General features: G+C 38.0%; 1 protein-coding gene across 5 annotated transcripts in view; it reads left to right on the top strand.

Moving 5' to 3' along the window:
• The window catches only part of SMARCA2 (SWI/SNF related, matrix associated, actin dependent regulator of chromatin, subfamily a, member 2), a 162,410-nt gene that overhangs the window by 26,461 nt on the left and 109,370 nt on the right, over positions 1–26,579 (top strand). For all 5 annotated transcript variants that reach the window (XM_033122457.1, XM_033122460.1, XM_033122459.1 and 2 more), the window contains 6 exons: positions 4,170–4,425; positions 10,880–11,006; positions 13,502–13,675; positions 14,733–14,906; positions 17,255–17,425; positions 25,391–25,444. In XM_033122457.1, the coding sequence (XP_032978348.1) occupies positions 4,170–4,425; positions 10,880–11,006; positions 13,502–13,675; positions 14,733–14,906; positions 17,255–17,425; positions 25,391–25,444 (956 nt within the window). The remainder of the gene's footprint in view (positions 1–4,169; positions 4,426–10,879; positions 11,007–13,501; positions 13,676–14,732; positions 14,907–17,254; positions 17,426–25,390; positions 25,445–26,579) is intronic.

The following is a 26,579-nucleotide window of genomic DNA, read 5'->3' as shown; positions in this document are numbered from 1 at the left end:
TTTCAGTGCTTGTCCCTCTCCTGTTTCCCCTACTGTTTTTTAGTAGTCTAAAGTTTCTTGGTATGTTCAATTTAAATACACTTCATTAGATTTAGTTTTTCCACCTGTGGAAACCACGTAAATCTTCGTTGAATGCACAGAATTGTTATTTGCATAAATATCTCGTGTCCTCGGCAAATTGAGAAATGAATGCACAGAAATTCTGTTCATGGGAGGTTTAGGTATTTTAATGAGTTTATTTCCCTGTTTCTTAAAATCAAGCATAAGGATGCGTCTGGTAGAGACCCCCTCCTCTCGTAGCTGCCCTGGGATGCCCCTCAGGAGTGTCAGGGCGTACTTCTCCCTTGACTTCTAAAGTGGGGCCTGAAGGGAAAGCAGACACATTTTGTACCTCTGACAATTGTTTACATTGGAGAGGGAGTAGGAGATAAGCTAAAGAATGTAATTTGTCTTCCATTTGAAGATATCAGGGAGAGGTCTTAATCATTTCGCAGACCAAGAGTGTCTGTCGTAGAGGTGATTTCTGTCAATAGAGAGCAAATCCAGTTGGGCAACTCAACTCTTATAAGCCGCCTGAGGGACAGGCATAAAATCGAAAGGATAGGTAGTGACATCCTGGGCATGTCTAATTGCGGCAGGCTGTGTTCAGTTCCCCAGCCTCTGTAAATAGAAGTTTTTATATAATCTGTTGGAGGGAGTAGAAAATAGACCCACGCAGTAAATGAACTTGTGGTGCTTAGTTAGAAAAGGAGTTTGCTTGTGACTCTGATAGCAGATTCACAGGAAGTACATGGCAAGCCAAGTTATCGGAGTATTTGTGCTGAGTTGTATTAAACTGTAGAAACATTTTGAAGTCTGCTGTAGAAAGGAGGACTCCCAAAGTTTCATCTGATACAGTACCAAAAAGCCTTTCCTAAAAGCCTTTTTTTTTTTTTTTTTTGCCATGGAGTCTTTCTGTAAAGCTGAACAATTAAATTAGGTTTCTCTACCTTCATGTCCTTCCTTGGTGGCAATAAAAATGACAAGAGCTGAGGGTTTAGCGCACGGTCACATTGTCTCATTCAATCCTCACTACCCACCCTGTGAGGTGGGTGCTATTATTATTGCCATTCTGCAGATGAGAACACTGAGGCACATGGGATTGAGTAACTTGCTCAGGTTCACACAACCATCAGTGACAGAGATGAGGTGAACATTACCGGTTCTTTTGGTGCCAGGTGCCTTAAATGTGCCTGTTTAATGCATGGCAAGTTGTAGTACTTTTTTTTTTTTTTAATTTAATTTATTGGGGTGACAATTGTTAGTAAAATTACATAGATTTCAGGTGTACAATTCTGTATCACATCATCTATAAATTACATTGTGTGTTCACCACCCAGAATCAGTTCTCCTTCCATCACCATATATTTGATCCCCCTTACCCTCATCTCCCACCCCCCACCCCCCTTAACCTCCGATAACCACTAAATTACGTTCCCCAGATTAATTTTCAAAACCCCGTGGCCATCTTGTGGTTACTGATTGTTTACAAGTTGTAGTACTTTTTAAATGGGAGATTTGAATATATAAGTCCATGTTTGCATCTCTCTCTGCTTCTCAAGTTTAAGAATCATTCAACCAGATAAGGATGTCTTTACAGTTATCAGTTAAAGAAGGCCAGCCATGTATATATCAGCTGTAGTTCGGAGTCATAGGCTGAAAATGACTAGATTCAGAATCAGAGGTATCAGACAGACATGCTCTGGATGCCTTTTTTTTTTTTTTTTTGATTAAATGAGGTTTTAAAAATAGTGACTTAAAAATACCTCAAGGAGTCATCATAGGTTTCTGCATAAGTATTTACAGGCCGTAATGCTAAAGAAGAAAAGTGCCTGGAATAACTGAAACGCGGAACACTATTGCACTGTTGTGGCTTTTGTTTTTTTTTTAATTTTTTTAAATTAAAAAAAAATTTTTTTAATTGGGGCACATTGAGGAGCAGTGTGTTTTTCCAGGACCCATCAGCTCCATGTCAAGTCGATGTTTTTCAGTCCAGCTGGGGTGGGGGGGCACAGCTCAGCTCCAAGTCAAATTGTTTTCAATCTAGTTGTGGGGGACGCAGCTCACTGGCCCATTTGGGAATTGAACTGGCGACCTTGTTGTTATGAGCACTGTGCTCTAACCATTGAGCAAACCAGCCACCCTGTTGTGGCTTTTGTTGATGAACTATTTTAACTTTGAAAGGAGGAAAAACACTTTGAGAATTGAATTTAAAGTAATTATTATGATATTATCTTCTCAGTAAGACCCTGATTTTCTTTTTATTAAAGGTGGAGATTTTTTTAGAGGGCTTAAATGTATTAAATTCATTATTTAGTATGCTTATACCAAGTCTTCAAACATATTTAATTCTACCAGTTTCTTGAGCTTATTAAGAAGATTCATAGAATCGCAGAGAATTAAAAGAAATATTAGAAATTTCTATTTCTTCTCTTTTGGCTGGATCAGAACTAAACCAACCCAAATGAAAAATCTACTGTTTTAAAGAAATTTAGGGAAAAAATATTCTAAAATGTCCCTTCATAATTTATTCCTTCTTAACCCTGAGATTTAATGTTTAGAAATTGGTTTCTTATATATGGATGAAAGAAACTCTAAATATAAAATATTATGAAAAACTAAAAATTATGTAAAAGACCACCCATTCAGAAATAATCGGAATGTGCTTAACTAAAAAGAATGTCTTTATTATGACAGCACATCTACAATGACTAGAATAAAATATAAAAATAAGTAATTTTACCCTAAGAATTTTTCATCAACCCCAGAACCAGGGCTACAGATTACTTTAAGAAGTTTTATCTAGCTCTACATCTTTGGGAAAGTTTTACCTAATTTCAGAAGGGGAAAAAAGAACAACGGTAACACACACACCACACACACACACACACACACACACACACGCAAATTTCCTAAGCAATTTGTTCTAGTTCTTCACATTCCTCCTGTCAAAATGTTTGCTTATAGCCATCCTTGTATTGTTGTTTAAGCCCATTTCTAAATGGTGTTTGCTGGAAATTGAATAAATGTGTTTAATTTTTCGTAACATATGTCTTTGTATGGTTAATTATTAAGTTACTCTGAAGTATATAGACTTATTTTTGTTACTATTTAATAATTTTAATTTTTCTTGGAAAATATATAGAAAATACTTTGGAAAATGCCTGTGAGGGTTTTAACATCTGTTCATGCGATTTGTTTTGTTTTGATGTTTTTTAGTTTACTAACTCATCTGGTAGCATCACTAGTCTTATTTATAATTTTGAAGTAAAAACTCACCTAGGATGAGAGATGGAATACTTCTTATTTTAAGTCTTTACCTACCAATTTAAACTTCTGAAATTAAATGCTAACAATTGCTTTAAATTAAGTGCATTTTGAGAAGCTTGCTGATTGTGTATCCCTTTATTCTGATAACATGAGAAAAATATTCTCTTTAATCTTAATATTTGCTAGTTTTTATTAGGTGGCATAAGCAGACTTTTTCCCTTACATTGAATGTCTTTAGAAATATTTTCTAATATGTAGTAAAAAAATTAAGTTCTGAGATGCACTGATTACGTCTGAAATATACTTTCTGCATCGCTAAGGACAAATGCCTGCCCCTTTGTGTTCACATCAGAGGACTGGTAAGCTGCTGGCTGCATTTGTAAAGCATGGTTCTAACACAGGATTCTTCCAGGTTGGGTCTGAGGTCTGCCAAAAGGGGCTTGCCTGCAGTGTGCAAAATGTGATTTTAGGACCACACCCAAATTGCATCTGACTGTTAGGTGACTCCCTTACTTTTTTGAACCCTGTAATTCTTTTTAAAAACCTACTGCAGGTCTACATTAAAAGCTGGCAGTCCAGTCCTTAATCAGTGTATTACTTAAAGAGTCATTTTTGGACCATTTTCACTAATGTTCATTAGTGAATGCCATTTTCCTGTGGGGATCGATGCCAGATTCTTCTTTTTCTTTCCCCTTCCCTTTCCTCTCCTCCCCTCCCACCCTCTTCATTTCCCTTCCCTCTTTTCTTCTCTTAAAACGTTTACTTGACCCCATCACAGGACCCCGGGGGGCAGCGGGCAGCCTGGTGTGGACACAGGGCAATGACCCGCCCAAGCTGCTCATGTTGCTCTTGTCCCACAGGCCCCGGGCCGGAGCTGAGCGGCCCGAGCACCCCACAGAAGCTGCCGGTGCCCGCGCCCAGCGGCAGGCCCTCACCTGCGCCCCCCGCAGCAGCGCAGCCACCCGCGGCCGCGGTGCCTGGGCCCTCCGTGCCGCAGCCGGCCCCGGGGCAGCCCTCGCCCATCCTGCAGCTGCAGCAGAAGCAGAGCCGGATCAGCCCCATTCAGAAACCCCAAGGCCTGGACCCCGTGGAGATTCTGCAGGAGCGGGAATACAGGTAATGCACCCCTGCCCCAAAAGGGGTTAAACTACTGTGTTCTTTCAAGTACCACTGTGTCTAGGGGGGTGCGATGTCTCCTAGTGTTGTGGTCATTCCTTTCTATGGGACAAGGGAAAGGCCTAAGGAAAATTACACAGGTCAAAACTCATGCTATGAGAATGATTTCAGAACAAAGTTGCAGAGTTTGTTTCCCATCGGGGTTGGAGAGGTGGAGGCCCTTTGATGGCTCTGGGGGACAGGACGGATTTTCACTCATTCAATCAGAAAACGTTTTTCAGCCCCTGTGACAGGCACTGTATTAGGCACTGGATATGTGGAAATCAAAAGCCCAGCCTGGAATTCCTGTGGATCCAAGAAAAGGATGATCTGACACTTAGATTATGCAGTGCCGTGTTCTAGTTGTCAGCTTGTCCTTCAATGATGACTATAAGCCAGTCAGATGTTGAGTGTTTTGTGTTGGCCTGACCTTCTGGTTAGTAATATAGCTCATGATACTAAAGCATTCTTTGGTAGCTTGGCATGATCTATTCGTCGTTTTAATTCATGCATTGTTTTTGGTCTATGGCTTGGTCCAACTTTAGCAGTAAGTCCTATGTAAGTGTCTTCATAGGGGGTCCTTATTTAAACTCTTCCTCCAGAAACTTAATTTTCACCAGATTTGACACATTTATCTCCACCATGGGTTGGCAGACCTTTTCTGTACAGGGCCAGAAAGGAAATATTTTCAGGTTTGAGGGGCCTCATCGTCTCTTTCACAACTACTCAGTTCTGCCCTTTGAGTGAGAAAGCAGCCATAGATAATAATGGGCTGACTATGTTCCAATAAAACTTTATTTACAAAAACAGGCCAATTTGGCCCCACAGGCTACAGGTTGTAGTTAGCAGACCCCTGATGTAGATAATTAATGTTAACCAAAAAGGGAGCCCAGTAAGTACTGAGTCAAAATTTAAACAAATCTACGATGGTGGTTTCTGGAGTTAGCCAGAGAGCATGCCCTGTCACTTAGCGAAGTGTGTTACCTTAGTCAAGTTACATCTCTTTTCTGTGACTCAGTTTCCTCATTTGTTTAAAGAGGGTAGGTATTAGAGTACCTCTTGTTGGGGGGAGATAAAATGACACTGAGACATTTTACACATATTAGCTATTATTACTACTTTCCCAAATATGATTTAATTTAAAAGAAATTTTGTTTAAAAATTATAGGGAATGTTAGTAAATAATGTTTGGGCTCCCTTTTAAAATATTACCTTAAATTTTATTGAAAAATGCATGACTTGTTATTAGATTAAAATACTAAGCTATCAGCTTTGAATTACTCTGAAAGAAACACAGTAACTTTTGCCATTTAATGTGTGTAGTTTTTTGGATGAAGAGTGTAACCTTAGTCTCATTACTATTACTAATCCTCAATTCAGAGCTTTCATGTTGTTGTCTCCAGCATTTTATATATTCCCTAGAGAGCTAGGGACTGAGTCTTCAATGGGTATTTCAGTGCTGATAGGCAGATTCTGTTGGGTGAGTAATTGTTGTGTTATAAAATCAAATATCAGTATAGTATACTTATCTGGGGCAGAAAAACTGTATTTATATACAGTCCTCTATGATGCTATTGATTATAAAACTCAAGAGTATTTTTTAAGACAGTAAATGGGACAGAGAGTATCATTTAGTTACTCTAAAATTCTGACTTTCTAAAATCTAGCATTTTTTTCCCTACCCTGAAGGCACAAAGCTACCACCAGTACCTTTATTAAGTCATGTGAAATGCTCTCATAACATAGATACTCTCTGGACCTAGAAATACATCTGGACTTTTGTCTTTTTCAGCCCGTGTTGTGTTGTATGTGTGTGTGTGTGTGTGTGTGTATTTTACTGACTCCTAGATTTTCTTGATTATTTTTACCAGATTTTAATTGTAGACCTTTCTTGTAGTGAGTTCATTTTAGTACCTTTTTGGAAGTGATCTTAATGGATGATCTCCCAAAATATACAGTATTAAGTAGTACTGTTTAGCCTATTTGAGTGTGTGACAAGCTTTTGGCTTCCACTCCTATATCAATAATTAAAAAAAAAGTATTAGTCAATATCTTTTAAATTCGAAGCATTGTAGAATGTGATAGAATTGCTATTTTCTGTATTATTATTATTCAATAAATGTCTCCTCTTTTGTAAAGCTGCAAAATGATTGATCTGTCAACCCTGGGTCCAGAAAGCTGGTGGGTCCTTTGGAATGAAATTTCCATGGCCATCTTGAGAAGCAGCAGAGGTCTGCACTGGCTGCACTGCAGGAGCATCTTTTATCTTCTTTAGTTATAGAGCAGTAGCTGGCTTCTGCGTATATGAAGATAAATTGTTCACCTGCCGAGATTAGGGTTAGATTAAGTTCGTGAGTCACTTGTAAAAGACAACAAAGAAACTCTTTTCCGTTTGTCCCTCTGAGAGACTGGTTTATAGCCTTTAGTACTGATAACTGGAAGGGTCCAGGGTATCTTATTGTCTGATGAAGGATTTGAGCAAGGTCTAAAAAAGAAAAAAAAAAGTCACCTCTTTTACAACTTTATAAACTTATTTTGAGCAAAAATCGTGTCAGAAATTCTTTAGCAGATGTTCATTTCTTTGACCATTGTAACATCACTTACCTTGTCTATGAAAATTGAAAGGAAATTGTCAGAATTTTAATTTTTTTTTAACTTTTAAGTCACTTGGTTGCTTTTCCTTGTTCATCATAAAATCAGGATTTTGACAAATTGAACTTTATTTCGTAATAGCATAAATAAATTTCTGCAAATGAACATTTTGCCTCAGATCTGTACAGTCTCTAGTTAAAACATTGTTTTCTCATTTAAAGTGGATCTTTTCTTTTTGACCATCTTTCTCTAATGATAGACCTTTATTACTTTTCTCTGTAGTAAGTATCAGAGATATTCCTAAGTTTTTGTTTTGTGTGCGGGGGGGGCACACTTTTTTTGCCCTGTCAATATACTTAACTTCAGTTCTTCCATTTAGAGTTAGATGTTTAGGCACAAGTGTTCCAGGAATTGTTACATTAGCATGTAAACTAATACCATAAATGTTTGCATGGGAGATATTTTTCACATTTGCAGTTTATTTGAGAAGAGCATCTTTGAATTCTGTCGGCCTTCTTTGGTATCAAGTTAGAATTTAGTATGAAAACAGTAGTATATCCTCCTTGCTTCAAGAAGCAAGCATAGTCTGCTTACTGTGTTTTTTATCCTGCCCTGGTATCTATTGCAACCCTGAAAATGCTTTCTCAAAAATTGCCAAAGGCCGCTTTATCAGAAGAGTTACAAAAGTCAGTCTCCCTCTCTCTTTTTTTAAAAGTGTCACTCAGCTCCTTGAAGGAACAAAATGTACCAGTGTCATTTTCTGTTCAAATAACTCTCCTACAGGAATCATAAACTTCTCCTCTGGACCTGAACAAATATCTGTTGCCTTTAATGGAACTCTTTTTCTTGCCAGAACAGTCACCCCTCTTGATTTACTGTTCAATCTGTATGAAAAACCTGAGTGACCTAATTCTGCTTCAATTTTCTGTGCTCGTGAGGACACTAAATGAGTCTCCTGCAGTTATGCAGTATTACCTCTGTTGTTGTTTCGGGAAGTTTAGAATCCTGAATCTCTTTATCAGACTGCCTGCTGAATCCCATTGATAGGAAGATGAAATTGTCTGGAGAGAAGCATTATTTAAAATAAAGATTTCTATTAACAGCAACCCCCACAAAAAGATAGTTTTGTGTGTTAAAGAAGCCCCTCCTGTACCTTTGTACCCCACCCCCCATATGCTGAATTGAATGCATATAATTTTACTATGGAAACGACCCTTCCTCTTCTCCTACAGTTTGCAATTTGTGCTTCTTGTCTCCCTTTCCTAAGGAGAGATTCTTTTGTGCTGGGGAATCTGAAATTCACTGACACATGACTAGGCCGTTTGGAGAAGCAGTCATTTCAGGAAGAAGTACACCTCCCCAGGTCCCCACCCCCTGCAGTGCCCCAGTCACCCAACTCCATCCCCCCAAGTTCCCCCTTCCTCACTTCCTCTCTCCACCCCCCAATTCCCACCTGCCCAGTTCAGTGTGATTTTAATCTCTGCAGTCCGTTCAGCTGCCCTGAGATTATTTAGCCTAGTTCCATAGTCCTTTAGAAGATTAAGGGAAAAACAGCTATTTCTTTCATTTAGCACCTGACCCACCTTGTCAAAGAGAGTAAACCAGAATACGAAGGCATGGTTTGGGTTCTGGGATTTTTCAAATGAAAAAGGTCCGCAATAAATCTAGAACCAACGAAGTATAATAACATGTCGGTGGCCTCCATCTCACCCAATTATAACATTTAATTTTTCTTTTATTATGGCCTTATTCTACAAAAGTGAAATTGTTTCAGTTTAGTTTTTTTTTCTTCAAATCATATACTTGAAAAGAAAATCCACAGTCTATTTTTCTCTTAACATCCTAATTATTAAGATGTATCATCAGTTGGCTATATTTAGAGATTTTTGGCTAGGTGACTAAGAAATTGAACTGGATAAATAAAGTATAGATAGATGTTTGTTTCACACAGTGAAGAAAAACATAATAATAATCTCATGAGTATCAATAGTAAAAGGAATATCGAAGAAAATTGGAAGAGTTTGAACAATTTGACTGAAAGAGTAATATAGTAAAAGTTTATTATTGTTGTTTGAACTAACAAATGTTTAGTCTGTTGCACGGTTAAATAATTTAAAAGTACTGTTGTTTGTGTTGGTGTGCATACTTGAAATAACAGCATGGTAACCATGATAATACTATAATAACACATTATGATGATAAATCATTCAGTAAATCAGAATCAGTAGCATGTATGTACCATATAAAATAGGAATCTGTCATAATATTGTTTTCAGTGAGTCAATGAAAAGCAATGCATTTCCTTTACTATAACTTACAATTTTGAAGATGACATTTTGTTTTTCTGCCTAAAGCAAATTAAGTTTTGAAAAACGCTTATTTTGTTAATTGGGCTATATAAAATATTTATGTATTTTGCAGCATCTAAGTTACAGAAGGTTTTATTTTTTCATATGAATATATATATCATCATAAAGATGGACAAAACTATAATACTAATTGTTAACAAACTCTTTAATTATCAACTTTTTTAGTTGAGATCCAGGAATGTTCTCAGTTAGAAAGTGTATTTTAATTGTCTGCAGTGTCCTGCAGTGGTTTTGGTGTCAGACAAAGCAGGGTTCAGTCTTAGCTCCCTCCTTTACTAGCTCTGTGAAGTCTGCATGTTTCTTAATATCTCCAAAATTCTGTTTTCTCATCAGTAAAATAAGACCATTATACCTTGTAGGGGGTGTGTGTGTGTGTGTGTATGTGTGTGTGTGTATGTGTGAGAGAGAGAGAGAGAGAGAGAGAGAGAGAGAATTACATAAAATGGTGCATTAAATGCACTTCAATTAATGCAGTTAACCTTAAGTTTAATTTATTGCCTTTTTTATTACTATTCTTTTTTGAAGTTTATTCCGAGACAGTTTTGCCCCAGATTTTGGGGGAGATCGTTTTAAAAATAGATTTAAATGGCATGTAATTATTTGTAAGAAAAGGATCCAGGTGAATTCTAAAACTGGTTTATATGGGTAGCAGTAATGGATCCCAAATGAATGAAGAAAGTGAGGTGCCTTTTATTTTTATTTTGCCTTTATTATGAGGAGCTACCTACGGTTATATTTTTGATGGTGTCTAAAATGAGAATCCACAGCAGAAACTCTTAGTTTTTAAATACTGTTTACTTTGCTATTTGCTGCTGCCCCAAACCTGATTTTTAAAAATGCCTAATTTGCCTTTTCTTTTTTCTCCGGCAAGCACTGCGCACAAAGGAAGTGGCTGTGGTTGGCAGGGCTCTCTCTGAATGTTTTGGGTTGGCTGATTTCTGTGGCTTCAGCACCTAAAACTGCTCTTGTTCACTCAGCTTTGACAGCCGTAGTCAGCAGCATCTTGGCAAGGAGGGCAAATGGCCCCATTGCCTTAGGACAGAACCAGAAGTTAGAAAAGAAAACTCTGCTGTTTCAGCCCTGCACTATGACTGGCTGGGCGTTTGGGAGCAAGTCAGAGTTTCCTGCCTCTCATTTTCTCTCTCTGTTCAGAGTGAGCAATGGCACTTGATTTTCCTCCTAGATACATCATGAGCTTTCTTTCCTGGGTGTTAGAGAAAGGTTATGTACAAGACCAGAGTGTTAAGTAAGGTATAGCATCTGTCTGCATGAATGCCAAGGTAGCTATTCTCTGTTTAACACCAGAAAATCTAGTTGGGTGTCAGAAATCACCCATGAGTGTCCGGAACAGGTTTTGCCATGAATTTAAACCTAAAATTATTGTTTACCTTTTAAGACTAAATTGTAATTTATTATTTCCACCTCTCCTGCCCCTATTTTATTATCTCCTTTAGACTTCAGGCGCGCATAGCTCACAGGATACAAGAATTAGAAAATCTGCCTGGCTCTTTGCCACCAGATTTACGAACCAAAGCAACCGTGGAACTGAAAGCACTTCGGTTACTCAATTTCCAACGTCAGGTAATAACCTTTTCCCCAGCAAATCTGAGATGTAGGAAATCAATGTAACTGTTCGAGATCTGTGTGTTTCCTTAAGTCTGTTCAATACTGTTATAAAGACATAAACTTAGTAAGATAGTGCGTCGTGTAGACCAGCAGCATAGAACTTAAAGTAATGAACATGAACTACTTACTACTGTTTTTCTCTTCTGTACATCAGAGACTTTTTTTTCTCCTGCATTATGGTTTACAAAGTCCAAGTCATGGCATTTGTTACCGTGGATGAAACCTTGAGAACAAATGAGACAGCTCATGTTTGCCCTTATGACTAAAGAAAAACAGTTAGGTGATAGATTAGACACAAATGTATATAACCTTAGCCATGACCATGAAAATAATTTTAACAAGTATGGTAGCCATTCTACTGAATTAATAGCACAGCATCTATGGAAATACATAAAACTATTTTGTAATTGTTGATGATTCATCACAACACAAGTTTGGATCCCATCAGACCCCCATACTGACTAATCAGTGAATTATTATATATTGTTCCTGCTATGGTTCTTAATAGTCACTGATTAATACAAACCAGCATTATGATCTGTTTTAGAATTGCTAACTCAGTAGGAAACTAGTGGAATGAAATAGAGCTAATTTCCACTTTGGTGAGTTTTGTGTTGTGAACCCAAAAGGTGCAGGTCTCTTGGTCTGCACACTGACTCATTCAGCCAAAAGAGTTTGTTTGTCACCAGTCAGATGGGTTTGTTTGGTGAAGGTCTCCGGGCATGCAAAAGGAATGAAAGTAGTAGTTTGGAAGTGTTGAATTGCATGACGTGGTCTGTTGGTGGATGTGATTAAAATCACAAGGCCATCTCACTTGCTTCTGTCGTATGAACTTGGGAGTCCATTTACCTTATTGGTTATAACATCACAAGAGGGAATCAGTGTGGCTGGCTGCTGCTTGGTCATGGGTTTGTGAGAGTAGACTAGATGTTAAATTAAACAAAATAAAGTTACCAGAGGATAAGGGGGGTGCGGGGGTAGTAGAAGAGGGAAAAGGAAGGGGATCCAATATATGGTGTTGGAAGGAGAACTGACTCTGGATGGTGAACACACAATGCAATGTATAGATGATGTATTACGGTGTATTATAGAAATGTACACTTGAAACCTATGTAATTTTATTAACCAATGTCACCCCAATACATTTAATTAAAAAAAAAAAAAAAACTTGGCCATAGGTTTGTGAGAGTAGATGAGAGCTTAAAAAAGAAAAAGAGAAAAACTCTTGAGTTCCATTTACTTTCTTGTAGGTGACTTCATACACTGCATTGATAAAATGTTAGATAAAATTTTGTTAAAAGGATAGTATCCAGGTATGTTTTTAGGAATAAGATTGCCTTCCAATTAGCTTCACTATCCTGGGCTCATACTGATCTCTGATTTTTGTTTGCTATTACTGAGAAGGCTGTTATCTGTGGAGTTTCCCAAAGAAATTAACTGTAATTGATACTGATTTCAGATTCAATGGAATTATTATTTTAATGTATTTTCCCAATTCCCACTACCTACCACCACATAACCTACAATATGGGTAAATAATTATATTTATGATAATCTAAAAGAAGTGCATGATATAGTATAAAATTTGAATATCGATCAAAGAACATCATTGTTAGGAGTGGGAGGAAGCCAATACTAGTATTTCCCATCTTTTTTTTTTTTTTAATTAAAGTTTGTTGGGGTGACAATGGTTAGTAAAGTTACATAGGTTTCTGGTGTACAATTCTGTAATACATCATCTATATATCATATTGTGTGTTCACCACCCAGAGTCAGTTCTCCTTCCATCACCATATATTTGATCCCCTTTGCCCTCATCTACCACCCCCCACCCCCCTTACCCTCTGGTAACCACTAAAGTATTATCCTTGTCTATGAGTTTTTGTTTCGTTACTTGTCTTGTCCCTTTGTTGTTTTCAGTTTTATATCCTACATATCAAATGAAATAGTATTTTCCATCTTTTATATGAGACTGAGTTAACATTGAGTATCTGGTGCTATTGTACATGAACAAGAAGTAATGTCTTTATTCTTTTTGCAGAGCATCATTAAATTAATCTTTAAACACAAAAAGAATGTTAGCATGGCATTTAAAACAAAGTAAAAAATACTTAAAGCTTATTAACTAATTGGTATCATTAGAATAATTAAATAGAATGAATTATCTTATTTGAAGGCCAGGACAACATCTACTGTTTTCTTTGTTTTTACTTTTGCAGTGCTGCTATAATTGCTTTTTTTCTGAATTACTTGGAAAGAAAAGTTAGACCATTTTTGAGAATACCACATACATTTGGTATGATTTAGTCCCTTCATTTTCCTAAAAGGCCAACTGTGACTGAGAAACTTGTAGAGTCCCCATTCTGCTCCACTAAATGGAAACGAGAGAAGGGCAGGGTTCCGGAGTGCCCCTGTTTGGGGACGCCCTCTTACTGCTTTCTTCTTGATAGTTGAGACAGGAGGTGGTGGCCTGCATGCGACGGGACACAACCCTCGAGACGGCTCTCAACTCCAAAGCGTACAAACGCAGCAAGCGCCAGACCCTGAGGGAAGCCCGCATGACGGAGAAACTGGAGAAGCAGCAGAAGATTGAGCAGGAGAGGAAGCGCCGGCAGAAGCACCAGGTATTTAGGCCTGGGCTTTGCATTTCCTCAGGTTGACAGAGATATCTGACTAAGTAATTGTATGGAGTCAGAACAACTAGAAATATGTACTATTGTGGGCGATGAGGGCCTCACAGAACAGAAAGGTTCCTTGGAGCTTACGAAGTCTCACAATACTGTAGGCGAGGAAACTTAGGCCAAGCCAGGTAAGTGGGCTTTCTTAATTTTAACCAGATGTCATCTTCATAATCCCATAGAAAGCTGCTGACTGGATGGGTTTCCTAGAGCAAAGTCCTGGGAAACTTGGAAAAGGAAAGAAGAAAGCAAAAAGTTATTTTTATAACAAATATAAATATGGTACCCAGGGCTCTTTGAAGGGCCCAGTTAGAGGTTTCACAAGGGCAGATATTTAAGAACATTTCTTTCTAGGGGTTTAGAAATATTTTGATACAGGATTTGATTCTGTGTCATAATCCTATAAGTTGTATTTGTTTTTCTGTGCTCAATGAAATGCCTACATTGAGCAACATTTAGTTTTGTTTTAAAAAATGTTGGACTTTAGTATAAATAAAGGGACACATTATCCTCCTTTATTTAAAAAGTGTATACAAATTATGCATGGAGGGTTTAGCTCCCTATAAAACCTTGAGTCACTATTCTAAAGTATTTAAATTAGAGCAGAAGAAACATTTATAATATAATTCTTGTAAGAGAGACCTACCTCCCTCGGGTTTATTTGAGAGCAATTGGGTTTTAATTTTGTCATCACCATTTTGCAGGTCTCTCCATTTTTGATCTTTCCATATTCATGTGGCCACACCCTCGAAGCTTCAGAGACTTCTCTTTCACAGGCTGGCACTAAACTAAACCTTGAGAGGTCATCTTTCCCACCAGCCCCATAGCCCATAGTTCAGCTAGAGAGACACACGCAGGCATCCATCCCAAAGTAGTCCCAAGTTTCTAGTCTTCCATTGTTGTTAAATACACACTGAGAGTTTTCTTGGACTACCTTGAAACCTCATAGGGCACTGGGAAGTGGATTTTACGTATTCTCTTCACCCCTCTTTGGATCCTTTAGGAATACCTGAATAGCATTTTGCAACATGCAAAAGATTTTAAGGAGTACCATCGCTCTGTGGCCGGGAAGATCCAGAAGCTTTCTAAAGCCGTGGCAACTTGGCATGCCAACACTGAAAGGGAGCAGAAGAAAGAGACAGAGCGGATCGAAAAGGAGAGGATGCGCAGATTGATGGTAAGGCTCCCCCGCTCCACCCCTCCCCGCCTCCCCGCCTGCAGGAACCCAGGAAAATGCTCCCTTCGCATCCTTCTGTATTAAGGATGTTAAAGATGCCACAGAAAAAGGAGAAAGGAAAAGTTGCCTATGGAATTTGAATACGTTCCTTTGAACTTCGCAGTGATGGAGTAAAATCATCCTCTCTTTCCGAGACAAGTCATGCCACAAATCTTGGGCTACAGCTGAAGAGTATAGTATTCGCATGTCATAGTGTGGCATTGCTGTTCAGATTATAGCTTCTCACAGAAAAGCAGGTACTATATCTCTCAGGAGTTTTGATAACCAGATCTGGTAGGATGGAAATGACAGTAAGTGACAATATTTTTAAAATATTGTCTCTTTGAGTCTAATGGCACAAGTTATTTTGAATGAATATCTTATTACATTGTATTTTGGAATCTAAGGTCTTTTTTTTTTTTTTTTTGAAGCCCTTGTCTTTTTTTTTTACAGCAGAAATTTTTCTCTAACAATGTAAAATGATTTTTAAGTTAGTTTTGAAATGTTGCTTTTTTTGTTTACAGCCGGGGTATTGTCAAAGGCTCTCCAGAGACCATTATTTTTGCATCGTTAGTTTTTAATGGATATATAACACAGAAAGGATTGGTTTATATTATTGGCCGGTGTATTTGGTTTTATTGACTTTTTTTTTGGAATTGGACCTTAGAGCACACCATGGATTTTTGCAAAAGTGTATATGGTCTATAATGACCTGTAAATCCTGTCTGGGACATAATGCCTACTTATTGTATGACCGTAAAGTCATTAGCCTCAGCCTGTAATTATAACCTCAGAAAACTCCAAGTGTCTTCCTTGCTGGTAATCATGGCTTGCATTTTGTTTTCATTAATTTTTTGGATTTCAGAAAGTAAATAGCTTATTTTAAAAGGCTCTGTGTCCAGGTACTGTACTACATCTTAGAATTTCTCCTGCCTCCCTCTCCTTTTTTGGGAGGGAGAAGACTGCCCAAGAAATTTCTAACTAGCTAGGGAGACAGTTTTATAGCAATTTGAGCAGTAAGCAGTAAAATTTGTCTTATTTAACTGAAGTGAAACTATATTAGAACTTCAGTAACAGATTGGTTTGACACTAATGATTAGGCATTTGCAAATCATTAATTTTTGCAATTAAATGATGCAATATACAGATAACAGAGAAACTGAAGTTTTTTATCATTCTTTCTTCAAGTGAGATCAACCATAACCAAAAGCAATTAGAGTTATAATAGCATTTGAGGTTCATGCTCATCCACGGGGCAGACAGCAGCTAGACTGGGTGATGAAGCTGCTGTCACTTGAGCAAATGCCGGAGTGACACCTCGGGACTGAATGAAGATCCTAAGCTTTTCTGTGATGGAGCTGCCTCTTAAAGATTTTGCAGCATGTTCCTTTTGTCCTGCATCACATGAGGAAAATATTTTTGAGATGTCCTTTTATTGGGACATATAAAAAAGATTTCTCTTGAAATGGCTCAGAGTACATCAGAGTTTTTATTCTATTTAACCTCGTAATGTTGCTTAATGGGAGGTGGAGGTGGGATTTATTGTATCTGTTTTATTGCTCCGCGGTATCAGACTTCAGGTGCTAAATGACTTGTCCGTAGTCACCTAGGCCCATAACAAACAGTGCTGATATGTGACAAAACTCCCCCCAAATTTGACTTTTCCTATCAGCCATAGTGTTTGTAATGCTTTTAAGTATAAGTAGTTATTTGTTCAGTGCCCTTTTGATCCTTGCCGTTCGAAGTACTTAATGAAATATTTATGAATGAAAGGGTATTATGTCTGGAATTTGCTTCCGGACAATCCAGTTTGGGATTGGGGGAAGGAGGTTAGGGGAAGTATAGAAATAAAATAGGAGTCATCAGGAGTTAATATTTGATGCTTGGTGTTGGTTATACGAGAGATTATTCTTTCTACTTTTTATTGTATTAATATTTGTATTTGAAAATTTCCAAAATACAAAGTTAAGAATAAACTTCATATGGTGCATTGTCAAATATTAACATTCTTTTGTGCAGTTAAAGAAACAGAAGAACAAAGAGTTGACTCAAGAGTGTTTGATCACAGGACATAGTATGGTTATGTGTCCTGACTTTGCCGTGAACCCTGGTGTCCTGGGACGCCTGCATCATACTTCCATGTATTCCCCCAGTCGCAGACTGTGGGTGAACTCGTGTAGCCTGGAAAAATTCAGTTTGCTGCACTCACCACCAGTCAAACTTCAGACTGTCAAGAGGAGGGATGAGGGGTAAAAGGTGTCCTCTGAACATTTTTATTACGCTCTGATCACGTTCTTCTTTCCTAACAGGCTGAAGATGAAGAGGGCTATAGAAAACTGATTGATCAAAAGAAAGACCGGCGTTTAGCTTACCTGTTGCAGCAGACTGATGAGTATGTGGCCAACCTGACCAACCTGGTTTGGGAGCACAAACAAGCCCAAGCAGCCAAAGAGAAGAAGAAGAGGAGAAGGAGAAAGAAGGTGAGTGCTTTCCTGGTGGCAGCGGAGTTGGAGATGTATGGTCAGGGAACAGTTTAAGGCGTGGATTACTCTTTCATAAGTACTCCTTACCACACTTAATGCAAGGTGTAGGTTTTTGAATTTGCAAACATTGCTTAGATCAAAGGGTATGGCGTGAAAGAGTCGATTAGGTATACTAGACGACAGATTGGAGATGAGGGCATAACGGACAGAATGTATTCAGCTGACACGATGCAGTTCGTATTTCCCTTGTTTCATACAGTACTTAAAAATTAAATGCACATGGTCAATACGAAAAGGAAAAACACGGACACAAATAAGTGTTCACTTAAGGATCTTGGCAGTGTGGCAGGGGACTGCTCCGTTAAGAAACTGGAGTGCAAATTAAGAAGAAAATGCACTGTACAGATTGAAAGAAGCCAGAGAAAGATGTAAGAGATAGCTTTGGGATACTTTTGGAACAAATTTCAGCCTGTTTATTTGGACAGATAGCAATGCCAAAATTGTTCATTCAGTTCAGCTGCCCTGTGTCACACACTAAGGTAAGCGTGCAGGTCAGGGTTTTAGGTGATTACAACAAACAATAGTCTTGTGTAAAATATGTCCTAATTATCACGAGAAGTGAAGGGTAAGATTTAGAATTTCTGCTCTGCAGATATTCTATCTCAATTCAAGTGTAACATGCCAGTGTAAGCCTGTGAATATAGCTCCTCTTTGAAGCTTAAGTAGTCTGGTAATTTAGTTCTTGGTTGATATTTCATTTTCATGGTAAATTCTGATTGGCCGGGGTACAAACATCAACAGGAAGTCTTCCTCAGAATTGTGAAGATTGAGGATTGGTAGCATATAATCATTTATTCTCTGCACTGAATAATTTGAAGAAAATGTTTTTCCAAAAATAATTAATTTCATGGCTCCTGAATTCTCATACCAGTTTCATAACTAAGAAGGTAGAATAAATGATTGAGATGGTGCCTTCTTACACCTGATTTCTTTAGTATAAGATGGCTTCCCTTATTGTGAAGTTGAACGATGGATGACACAGGGCTTGGATTTAGACATTTCGATGGTGAAGAATAGCTCATTTTCTTGTCAAGGTGGCATTATAGACTTTGCAAGATTCCAGCTCCCAATTTCTGACTTAAAAAGACGTTTTCAGAATTCACGAAGAGCACACAGGCAAACAGATACACTGCTATAATATTCCCTATGTGGCATATCCCACAAAATGGCACTTTAGGTTTTCCTAACCCAGCCATGTATTTTGCAGAGGTTGTCACAAAAAGGTCACTGTTAGTGTTTTTAGTATTAAAGTTAATACTCTACATTTTTTTGTGAGTAAAAGCTAATGGCAATGGCCCAAATTTGAGCTTCTGGCTTATAATTAGTAGATTCCTGCCATGGTATTCGATCGTTATCTCATCATGGGCAAAGAAAGATACATAATCGAGTGACAATGATTATGCCTTTATTTTTGTGTTAATCCGTACAGAGCAGGAACCTGTCACAGTATTTCTCATGGTGCTGCCAGCTCTGCTTAATCTATTGGTTGGCTCTCTACCTCCAAACTCTTGCCTTCAGGTTTGCTGATGGCACTTACTCTATTTTATGCATTTGCTCAACAAATATTAACTGAACACTTAACTGTGATGTAGGCAGTGTGCTGAATGCTGGGGCAGAGAGTGTAATGGTGAGGGAACAGCACTCTTCCCCTCTCTCTCAGTTTAATCCCAGAGAAAGAAGGAGACAGACAGACGTTAATCAAATATGCACCTAAATATATAATTATAAACGATAATGTATGATGTGAAGGAGAAACACTGTTAGTCAAATTGGAGATGGGGCCTGATTTCCTGGCAGATGAATAATAATACCAAAGCACTTTCAGTCTTCCCTGCGTATATCCCTGGGCATCTCCCGTGGTGATCTCACATGGCTGAATGTGCAGAATTATTACATCATTGTCAGCCCTTTACCTCTTCTCTGGCATGCTCTCAGGATGGACTAAGGAGGACAGGCTGTATTTCCTTCGTGGGCCATCTTGCTGGGAGAAATGGGATAAAGAAAGAAACTGGGCCCCTTCCAAGTCCTTCCTGAAAACTGTCTTTCACGCGGCTTTGAGACTTAGTTCAAAGTGATTGCCCCATTCCAGATGCACCTTCATGCCAGTGCAAAGAAAATGGATGCTTTCGAAAGCTGATTATTTCACACTTTGGTTTATCTGTAGTTCTTCTCCCCTCCATTAGAGTGAATGATTGAGAGTTGCTTGTTCCAACTCCTTTGTCGAGGAGGGAAACTGTGTCCAGAAGCTTAAATATTCTATGCCTTTCAGTATTTTTCCATAGAATTGAATGTTATGCTGTACCTGTCTGCATTTTTTTAAAATTAAGAACAGCGTCAAAAGTCTTTGTTTTGAGAAAACCTTTTTCCGGGGAACTAATAGCATCGAGCTGGTAGCAACTACTCAAGGAACTATGCTGATAAGGACGAGTATGATGTACCTTGTAGTTTAATTGGAAAGGGATACTTTTTACTTTGTGTTAAACTCATGTATAATTTTTTAAATAGCCCCAGTGTGAAAGAGAAGGCCTGTTTTTTTTCCCTTTGGGAGTTTATTGTGTTTACTTGTTGTTAGTGAATGATAAAGGGGTTCCTTTAACTAATAGGGGGGTTCCTTTAACCTGTCACGACCTTGTTTAATTTTCTCTTCTCTCCATTAGAACCATTTCTATGAAGTATGTACATTTATAAATCATCCTGAAACTTCTTCTCAGCCTAGTCTTCCATTAATGCCCTTGAAATGGAAGAAAAAGAAGTAAACTGTATGCATCTACTTAAAGTGTTAGAGGAGGAATAATTTTTAAGGAATTGAAATCCCTAATTATGTGAAACCAGTCTCCGCAGTGTGCCGGGATGAATGCACTATTATGTGCACTTAGCATGACCTTGAGGTCTCCGTCCTCCGCCATGATTGTTCTCTAACATTTACGGGGGGACTACTGGATAAAAAGAGGGAGGGGTTAGCTGAAGTCACCAGGATGTGTACAAATAGGATTGGATATGCCAAATTAGAAGATTGGACCACTGTCCAAATCCTACTAGCACACAGTCTTTTAAATTCATAACTGCGTAAGAAACCCTATCCTACTAATTTGCTTATTCCCGTGTAGGATATTTCATTAAAAGATCTATTATCTAGTGCTTCCATCTGTTTATCTGTCAGAAGGTGATAGGAGCAGTACCTACCCTGTTAAGGTTACAGGGAAAAGTTTCTCTAAATCATTTAGAATGTTCCCTGGCACCTGGCAATTGCTCAGTAAATCTTAGTTATTTTATCAAGTAACCCTGTGGTATACGTGCAGGATCCTGATTACTGAAATGCGGTTATAGGATTTTTGGAAATGAAGTCTTCTTTTTCCCCTTATTGTATATTCTCTGTGGTGTTGAGTTAATAAATAGCCACGATTTTATTTCTAGTTGAGGGTTAATTGAACATTGTCTTTTAGGACAGTGACAGGTTCTTTCGCTACTGAGGCATGCAGTAGGAAGTTTTTTATTTCTGGTGGACTCTGCTTACCTCTCCCCACCCCATCTCCAACAAAGAGAATTTGTCATTGTGTGGCCTCTAATTTAGAATGGTTTCTGGTGATAATAAGGTATGTCTTGTCTTGCAGGGTTTTAGGGTGCATTTTTCCTTAAGCTGTGGTGAGGAGTCCATGCCACCTCCTGACTCGAACCTACTGCTTAGAAGTCTAGCCATTTCAGGGGTTCAGCTTCCCGAGCTATTGACTTGAGGCTGAACATAAATATTTAATTCCCTCTTTCGAATCTTCCAATGAGGTATATACCGGCAGACCCATGTCCTCGTTACTGACTTGGGACATTTCTTGGAAACCCGTGATACTGATAGGAATATACTCAGAATCCACGAGGGAACACTGTGCCGGATCTTTTTCATTGTGTTTGCTTTTCTTTCTGATAGCTCTTTTATTCTCTCTCTCATCAAGCACTATCATAAGCAAATCACAGGACTGAACGTTCTGGAAGAGGGAACCTGTCCATCATAATGTAGTGATAGGAAATGTGTTTTTATCCATTTTAGATATCAAGAAATCAGAAAAGCCTTTTAGTATAATTTTTTGTGACGAGCATCAAATGCAAAGTAGTGATGTTGTTCAGACATTTGTTTTAAATTCAAGTTAATCTCCGATTCTTCTTCGTTCTTTTGTCTGTTATGTTTCCCCCGAAGATGATATAGTTTATTGCGGCTTTCCTATACAAGGAGATTTTCTTAGGTAAAAGAAGGGTTCTTAGGTAACTCTGGGCATTTGAGTGTATCCACTGTTGTAAAGATAAGTGAACACAATGCCACCACGATTAAATTTATTTGATTAGCTCAGTGTCAAAATGGGTGAAACCAGAGGTTTGGCTCAAAGTCCTGCTTAACTGGATTAACCAGTTACTTGAGTCAAAGTGTTAGACTTGGTTTTCTCTGCAAGGCACAACCAAAGTAATATGCAATTGCCTGTTAATTTGATATTCTTGGCTATTTTTTATTGCCTGATCCCCTATCTTAATGCTCAAAGGTCCACTTAAATGACAGTAAAAATAACCCAAGTGCTTTCTGAAAGGTTAGGTTTCCATTGAAACAGAATGAGTTTTTAAGATGCCAGCACATTTGAATGTTGTTTCAGTGTATTATAACAACACCTGCTGGGGAATAAAATGCATGCATTTTATAATATTGATTGTAAAATGTTTGGGATACAACGGTTTCTTTACAAAATGAGGCTGTTTGTGGCCTGTGTTGTGGTAATCTAAATAAAGTGCCCCATTGAAATCTATTTTCTTGAGCTCAGCTTAAATGGGATTTTCATGTTTAGGGATTTCTTGCCCTTTTTGGTCCTATCACTGATTATTTTATACAGCTTCTTCAAGGAAGATGGGTAGATCTGAACATAACTTTGTTCCTGAACATTTCTTTATGGAAGGAATGAATTGACATTGGCCTTGGAAATTAGGAACCCAAATTGTCTTTATGAGTAATTTGTGTCATGACTAGGCTAATTACCCTCCTCCCTTCCTCCATGAACATAATTAGTTCCATACTTTTTTCAGGTAGGAAGAAGCCAGTACAAAGTTCCTTTACTCCTGATTAATGGACGAACTTCAGTGTTTTGTTTTTAATCAGTGGAACTAAGCCCAGGCATCAGCCAGTAACGTTGATAGGATGTGCTTGCAGTCACATAATACCAGTAACTGGATGTGAAAATTCCTCAGGCAGTGGGAGACGTGGTAGCAGCTACCACATCAGCACCAGGCCATTTCACCAGGTGCACAGAGACTGTGAAAATGTGAAAAGTTAGCTCAAACAGCTTATACCAGCCGCAGTCTGTTTGGTGTTCATCTTGAACCAGAAAAAGGGAAGGGTTTTTTTGGGGGGGTAAGGAGGATAAAGTACCAGTTTGATGTGAGAACATGAATTTATGAAAGAAAGCACACCAACCGGAAATCTTCACCAATCTGAAGGAATCCAAAGCATGATGGGAGAACTTGGCATCTCTTGCCATAGAGTAGACTGCCACCTGCCTTCCACCTCATATAATAACATAGCTAAATTGAGTGTAAGAGCAGCCTCAGAGCGCTAGTTCAATGAGGAGTTGTGTATATGTTCTTAACTATTTTGACTTGCAAACATGTGGACACCTAATCACAACAATAATTTCATTGAGCATATGTGTTGTTCTTGTTGCTTGTATTCATTCATTCATTCATTCATTCATTCGCAAAATAATTTATTTAGTGTCTTTTAAGTGCCAGGCACCCTTGTAGGTATAGGAATACATGAGTGAATAAAACAAAAATCCCTGACCTTGTAACCTACTGAAGCAGTTTTCAGATAGTGCTATAGCCAGTCTTATATACACATAAAAGAATAGCTCTTGGACTATTGTTGACTCTTTTACATTGTAGAGATTGACGGTCATAGTGTATATCAAATGTGATATTGAATTGTACATATTGAAATAGTGACTCAGTCCTGCAACAGCCCTGTGGTGTACTAGGAACTGTTACTGCCCCTGATTTAAGGGAAGCAAGACACAGAGATGATTTGTTCAAGTTCACACAGCAAAGGTCTCTTGCATTTAGTGATGCAGCTGGAGTTCAAAAGCAGGTCATCTAATGCCAGAACCAAGTTTCTTAAATCTAATATTACATTGCCTCTCAAATTTGAGACCTAGTAGAATTTTAAAAATCAGTTTAGAAGATTTTAAGTAATGAAAGGGCCTGATGATGAGGCAGTTTTGAGATAACACACTGCTAGTCTATAGCATATTCATAGAAGAATATCCTTTAGAACAGTTTTGGTTCTATTATTTATGGTCCTTCAAGCTTTTTAACGTATTGTTCATTGAAATGGTGATCCAGTTCCACTAGCTAGATACTGGAAATTGGCTTATTCATTGTCTCATTTGATTTCCTTTGTTGGCTAAATTTGTAGCTTACTTCTGATTTGTATGGAAAGAATGGTGGGATTAATTGACTTTCTCCCATTAATTAAAACAGTTAGTTCCCTGAGGAGAGAATTCCAAAAATGGAAACTTCAGGGGCTGGTTTCATTTCTGAGTTTTTCTGCCATTGTTCTCTCTGTATTTCTAGCCTACGCATAGGGCCTGGTGCTTTGCGATACTGATCATTTCTTCTGAGCTTGTAAACATTTTCACTTTGGGGTAACATAAATAGAAAATTAAATTCATGGGAAATCATAATCAAAGGGAGCAGTGCCTTGCGCTTTGGCATACAAACATACATCTATTTTTATAAGATAATTATAAAAGAACTTCAAAATTTTCAAACATTTATGGGAACTGCGTTTCTTCAATATGGACAAAAAGTTGGATTTTAAACATTTTCTACAAAAGCTGTTTTGTCAAAAGACAATTGAGTTATTTTCATGGAAAGGAAAAACGTATTATACAATCGGTACCTTAAGTAAACAAAGTGGAGTTAATATTGATTCTGTATCATTATATATATTTTTAATTAAATGAAGGGCCCAGGGGGAGGAAAGCTCATTTTCTTAAATGTCTTGATAAAGAAATGACTGAAGTTTGTTTTTTCCTCATTATACTACCCAGAAATAGTATAACTCTCCAGCAATAACTTTAAAATAAGGATTCTGTAAAGGTGATGTTAAAGATTTCACTTGTCAAAGAGGGCATTATAAGCATAAGAAATTTTGGACTATTTTGTGTATATTGCAGATGAGACTCTCGTGGGTGTGTACAAAATGTGACATAACCTTAGCTTTCCATTTAGGCTGTCTGAGGCACATAGAGGGTAACGGACTAAGATATTGGAATAGTTAAGAAATAGTAGATGACAGAATTTTATATGAGATCGCCATATCTACATCAAATTTTCCCACATACCCACTGTGGAAAGAGTATATATTATAAAAGCCCATTAGGTAGAATGAAAAACATTCAGAGAACTCACAGAATTTTGTATCATTTTGTAGTTTTACGAGTCAAGAGTGTGGTTCAGAGTTTATTCTCAATAGACATTTTTCGAAAACTCGCTAAGGGAATAGGAAAGCTGAGCTGATTACACCAGGATTTGTCTTCACAGTGCCAAACACAAGAACATTTCAGATCCTGACCTCTCTCTCAGTGCTGCCATGTCTTAAACAGCTTGGAACTTAGAACACACAATCCACAAATCTCTAGTGCGCAGGCCTTGAATCACACTTGGCTTTAATACTCTGCAAGTTGCTAATAAAATACATACTTTGTCTTAGCGAAAAGAAAGAAAAATAAAAGGCATTGATACTTAAGCTGGGTTAGATGAGGATGAGTAGTAATGATATGATATGCTATTAGGTACCCCAGAGTTGCCAGGAAGTCCTTCCTATGTCCATCTTCTTGGTTGACACATAACATTTGACACATTGTTGTTTTATAGAAGGCTGAAGAGAACGCAGAGGGAGGAGAGTCTGCCTTGGGACCAGATGGAGAGGTAAGGGATTTTGTATCCATTTCTACTGTGTTCTGCTCTATAAGTCTCTACCATACCTTGCAAGTACCATTGTCCAGGTATACTAATTTTATTTTCCCTCAGCTATTCATTTTTAAGTAAAAGTAGTAGTACATTAGCATAATAGAACATTAGAATAGTATGAAAGGGATACACTGAAAAGTAACTTCCTTCTCAGGCTGCCAGTCAACTTATATTAAGTTTCTTGTGTCCCACTCCAGAATTTTCTGTGCACGTATAAGCATATGTTTATGAAAACTTAGGATGTATAAAAATCTTAAGTGATTCTGTGGTTACATTTGCCCAGTAAATGACACAGAAGTATAAACTAGAACCTGTTTTCCTTAGTTTATAACTAATTTGAAATTATAAAATTCCACAAACCAAACAATTCACATACTAGGTTAATTTATTTTCTGACATCTTCTATAGGCTTACAATGCAGCTTCTATTTGTAGATTCATCAGCATATTCTTAAACTTTATTTTTCTAGTATTTCCAATACTCTCCTGAATCGTGAGAATACAATTATTCATTTATTGGGTTTTTTTTTTGTGTGTTTTTCTTCTGAAAACTCAAGGTTCTCTACCAGTGATTCATATGAGGAGACATAACCCCAGAGCAGGATGAGGAAGGAGTTTGTTTCAAGCTGCCTTCTCCTCTCATAGATTCAGATAAAACCACTTGGAGGTTTAGGGTGGGTGGAGGGTTGCCTCTTCCCATTCTGGAATCACTGTGCACGTGAGATGTATTGTGAATGCGAACAGCCGGGATACAGAAGAAAGGTTGAAACCACTATTCTATGCAGAAACCTCTTGAACAATAAATGTTGCTTAACCACTATAATCCGTCACAAGGAAAGAAAGGATCAGGATAAATGTCCAACGTATAAGAAATTCTCAGTGGGCTGTTATGGGGGAAGAATACTATATATTAGAGCACTTAGAAACACTCTAATTTGTAAAAGCCCGGCCTTACCTAAGCACGCCTCACATCGGTCTATAATTAACAAGCACGAGAAGGAGAGATGTAACATGTTAGTGCCATAGTGCTCTTATCTCTTATTTCTTGGGAAAATTACCTACTGATGTTGGGCCCGTGACATACACCTTTTTTT

Source organism: Rhinolophus ferrumequinum, chromosome 12, assembly GCF_004115265.2.
Source record: "Rhinolophus ferrumequinum isolate MPI-CBG mRhiFer1 chromosome 12, mRhiFer1_v1.p, whole genome shotgun sequence".
NCBI lineage: Eukaryota > Metazoa > Chordata > Mammalia > Chiroptera > Rhinolophidae > Rhinolophus > Rhinolophus ferrumequinum.
Note: the sequence above shows the minus strand (reverse complement) of the source record. Positions and strands in the feature narration are given on the sequence as shown.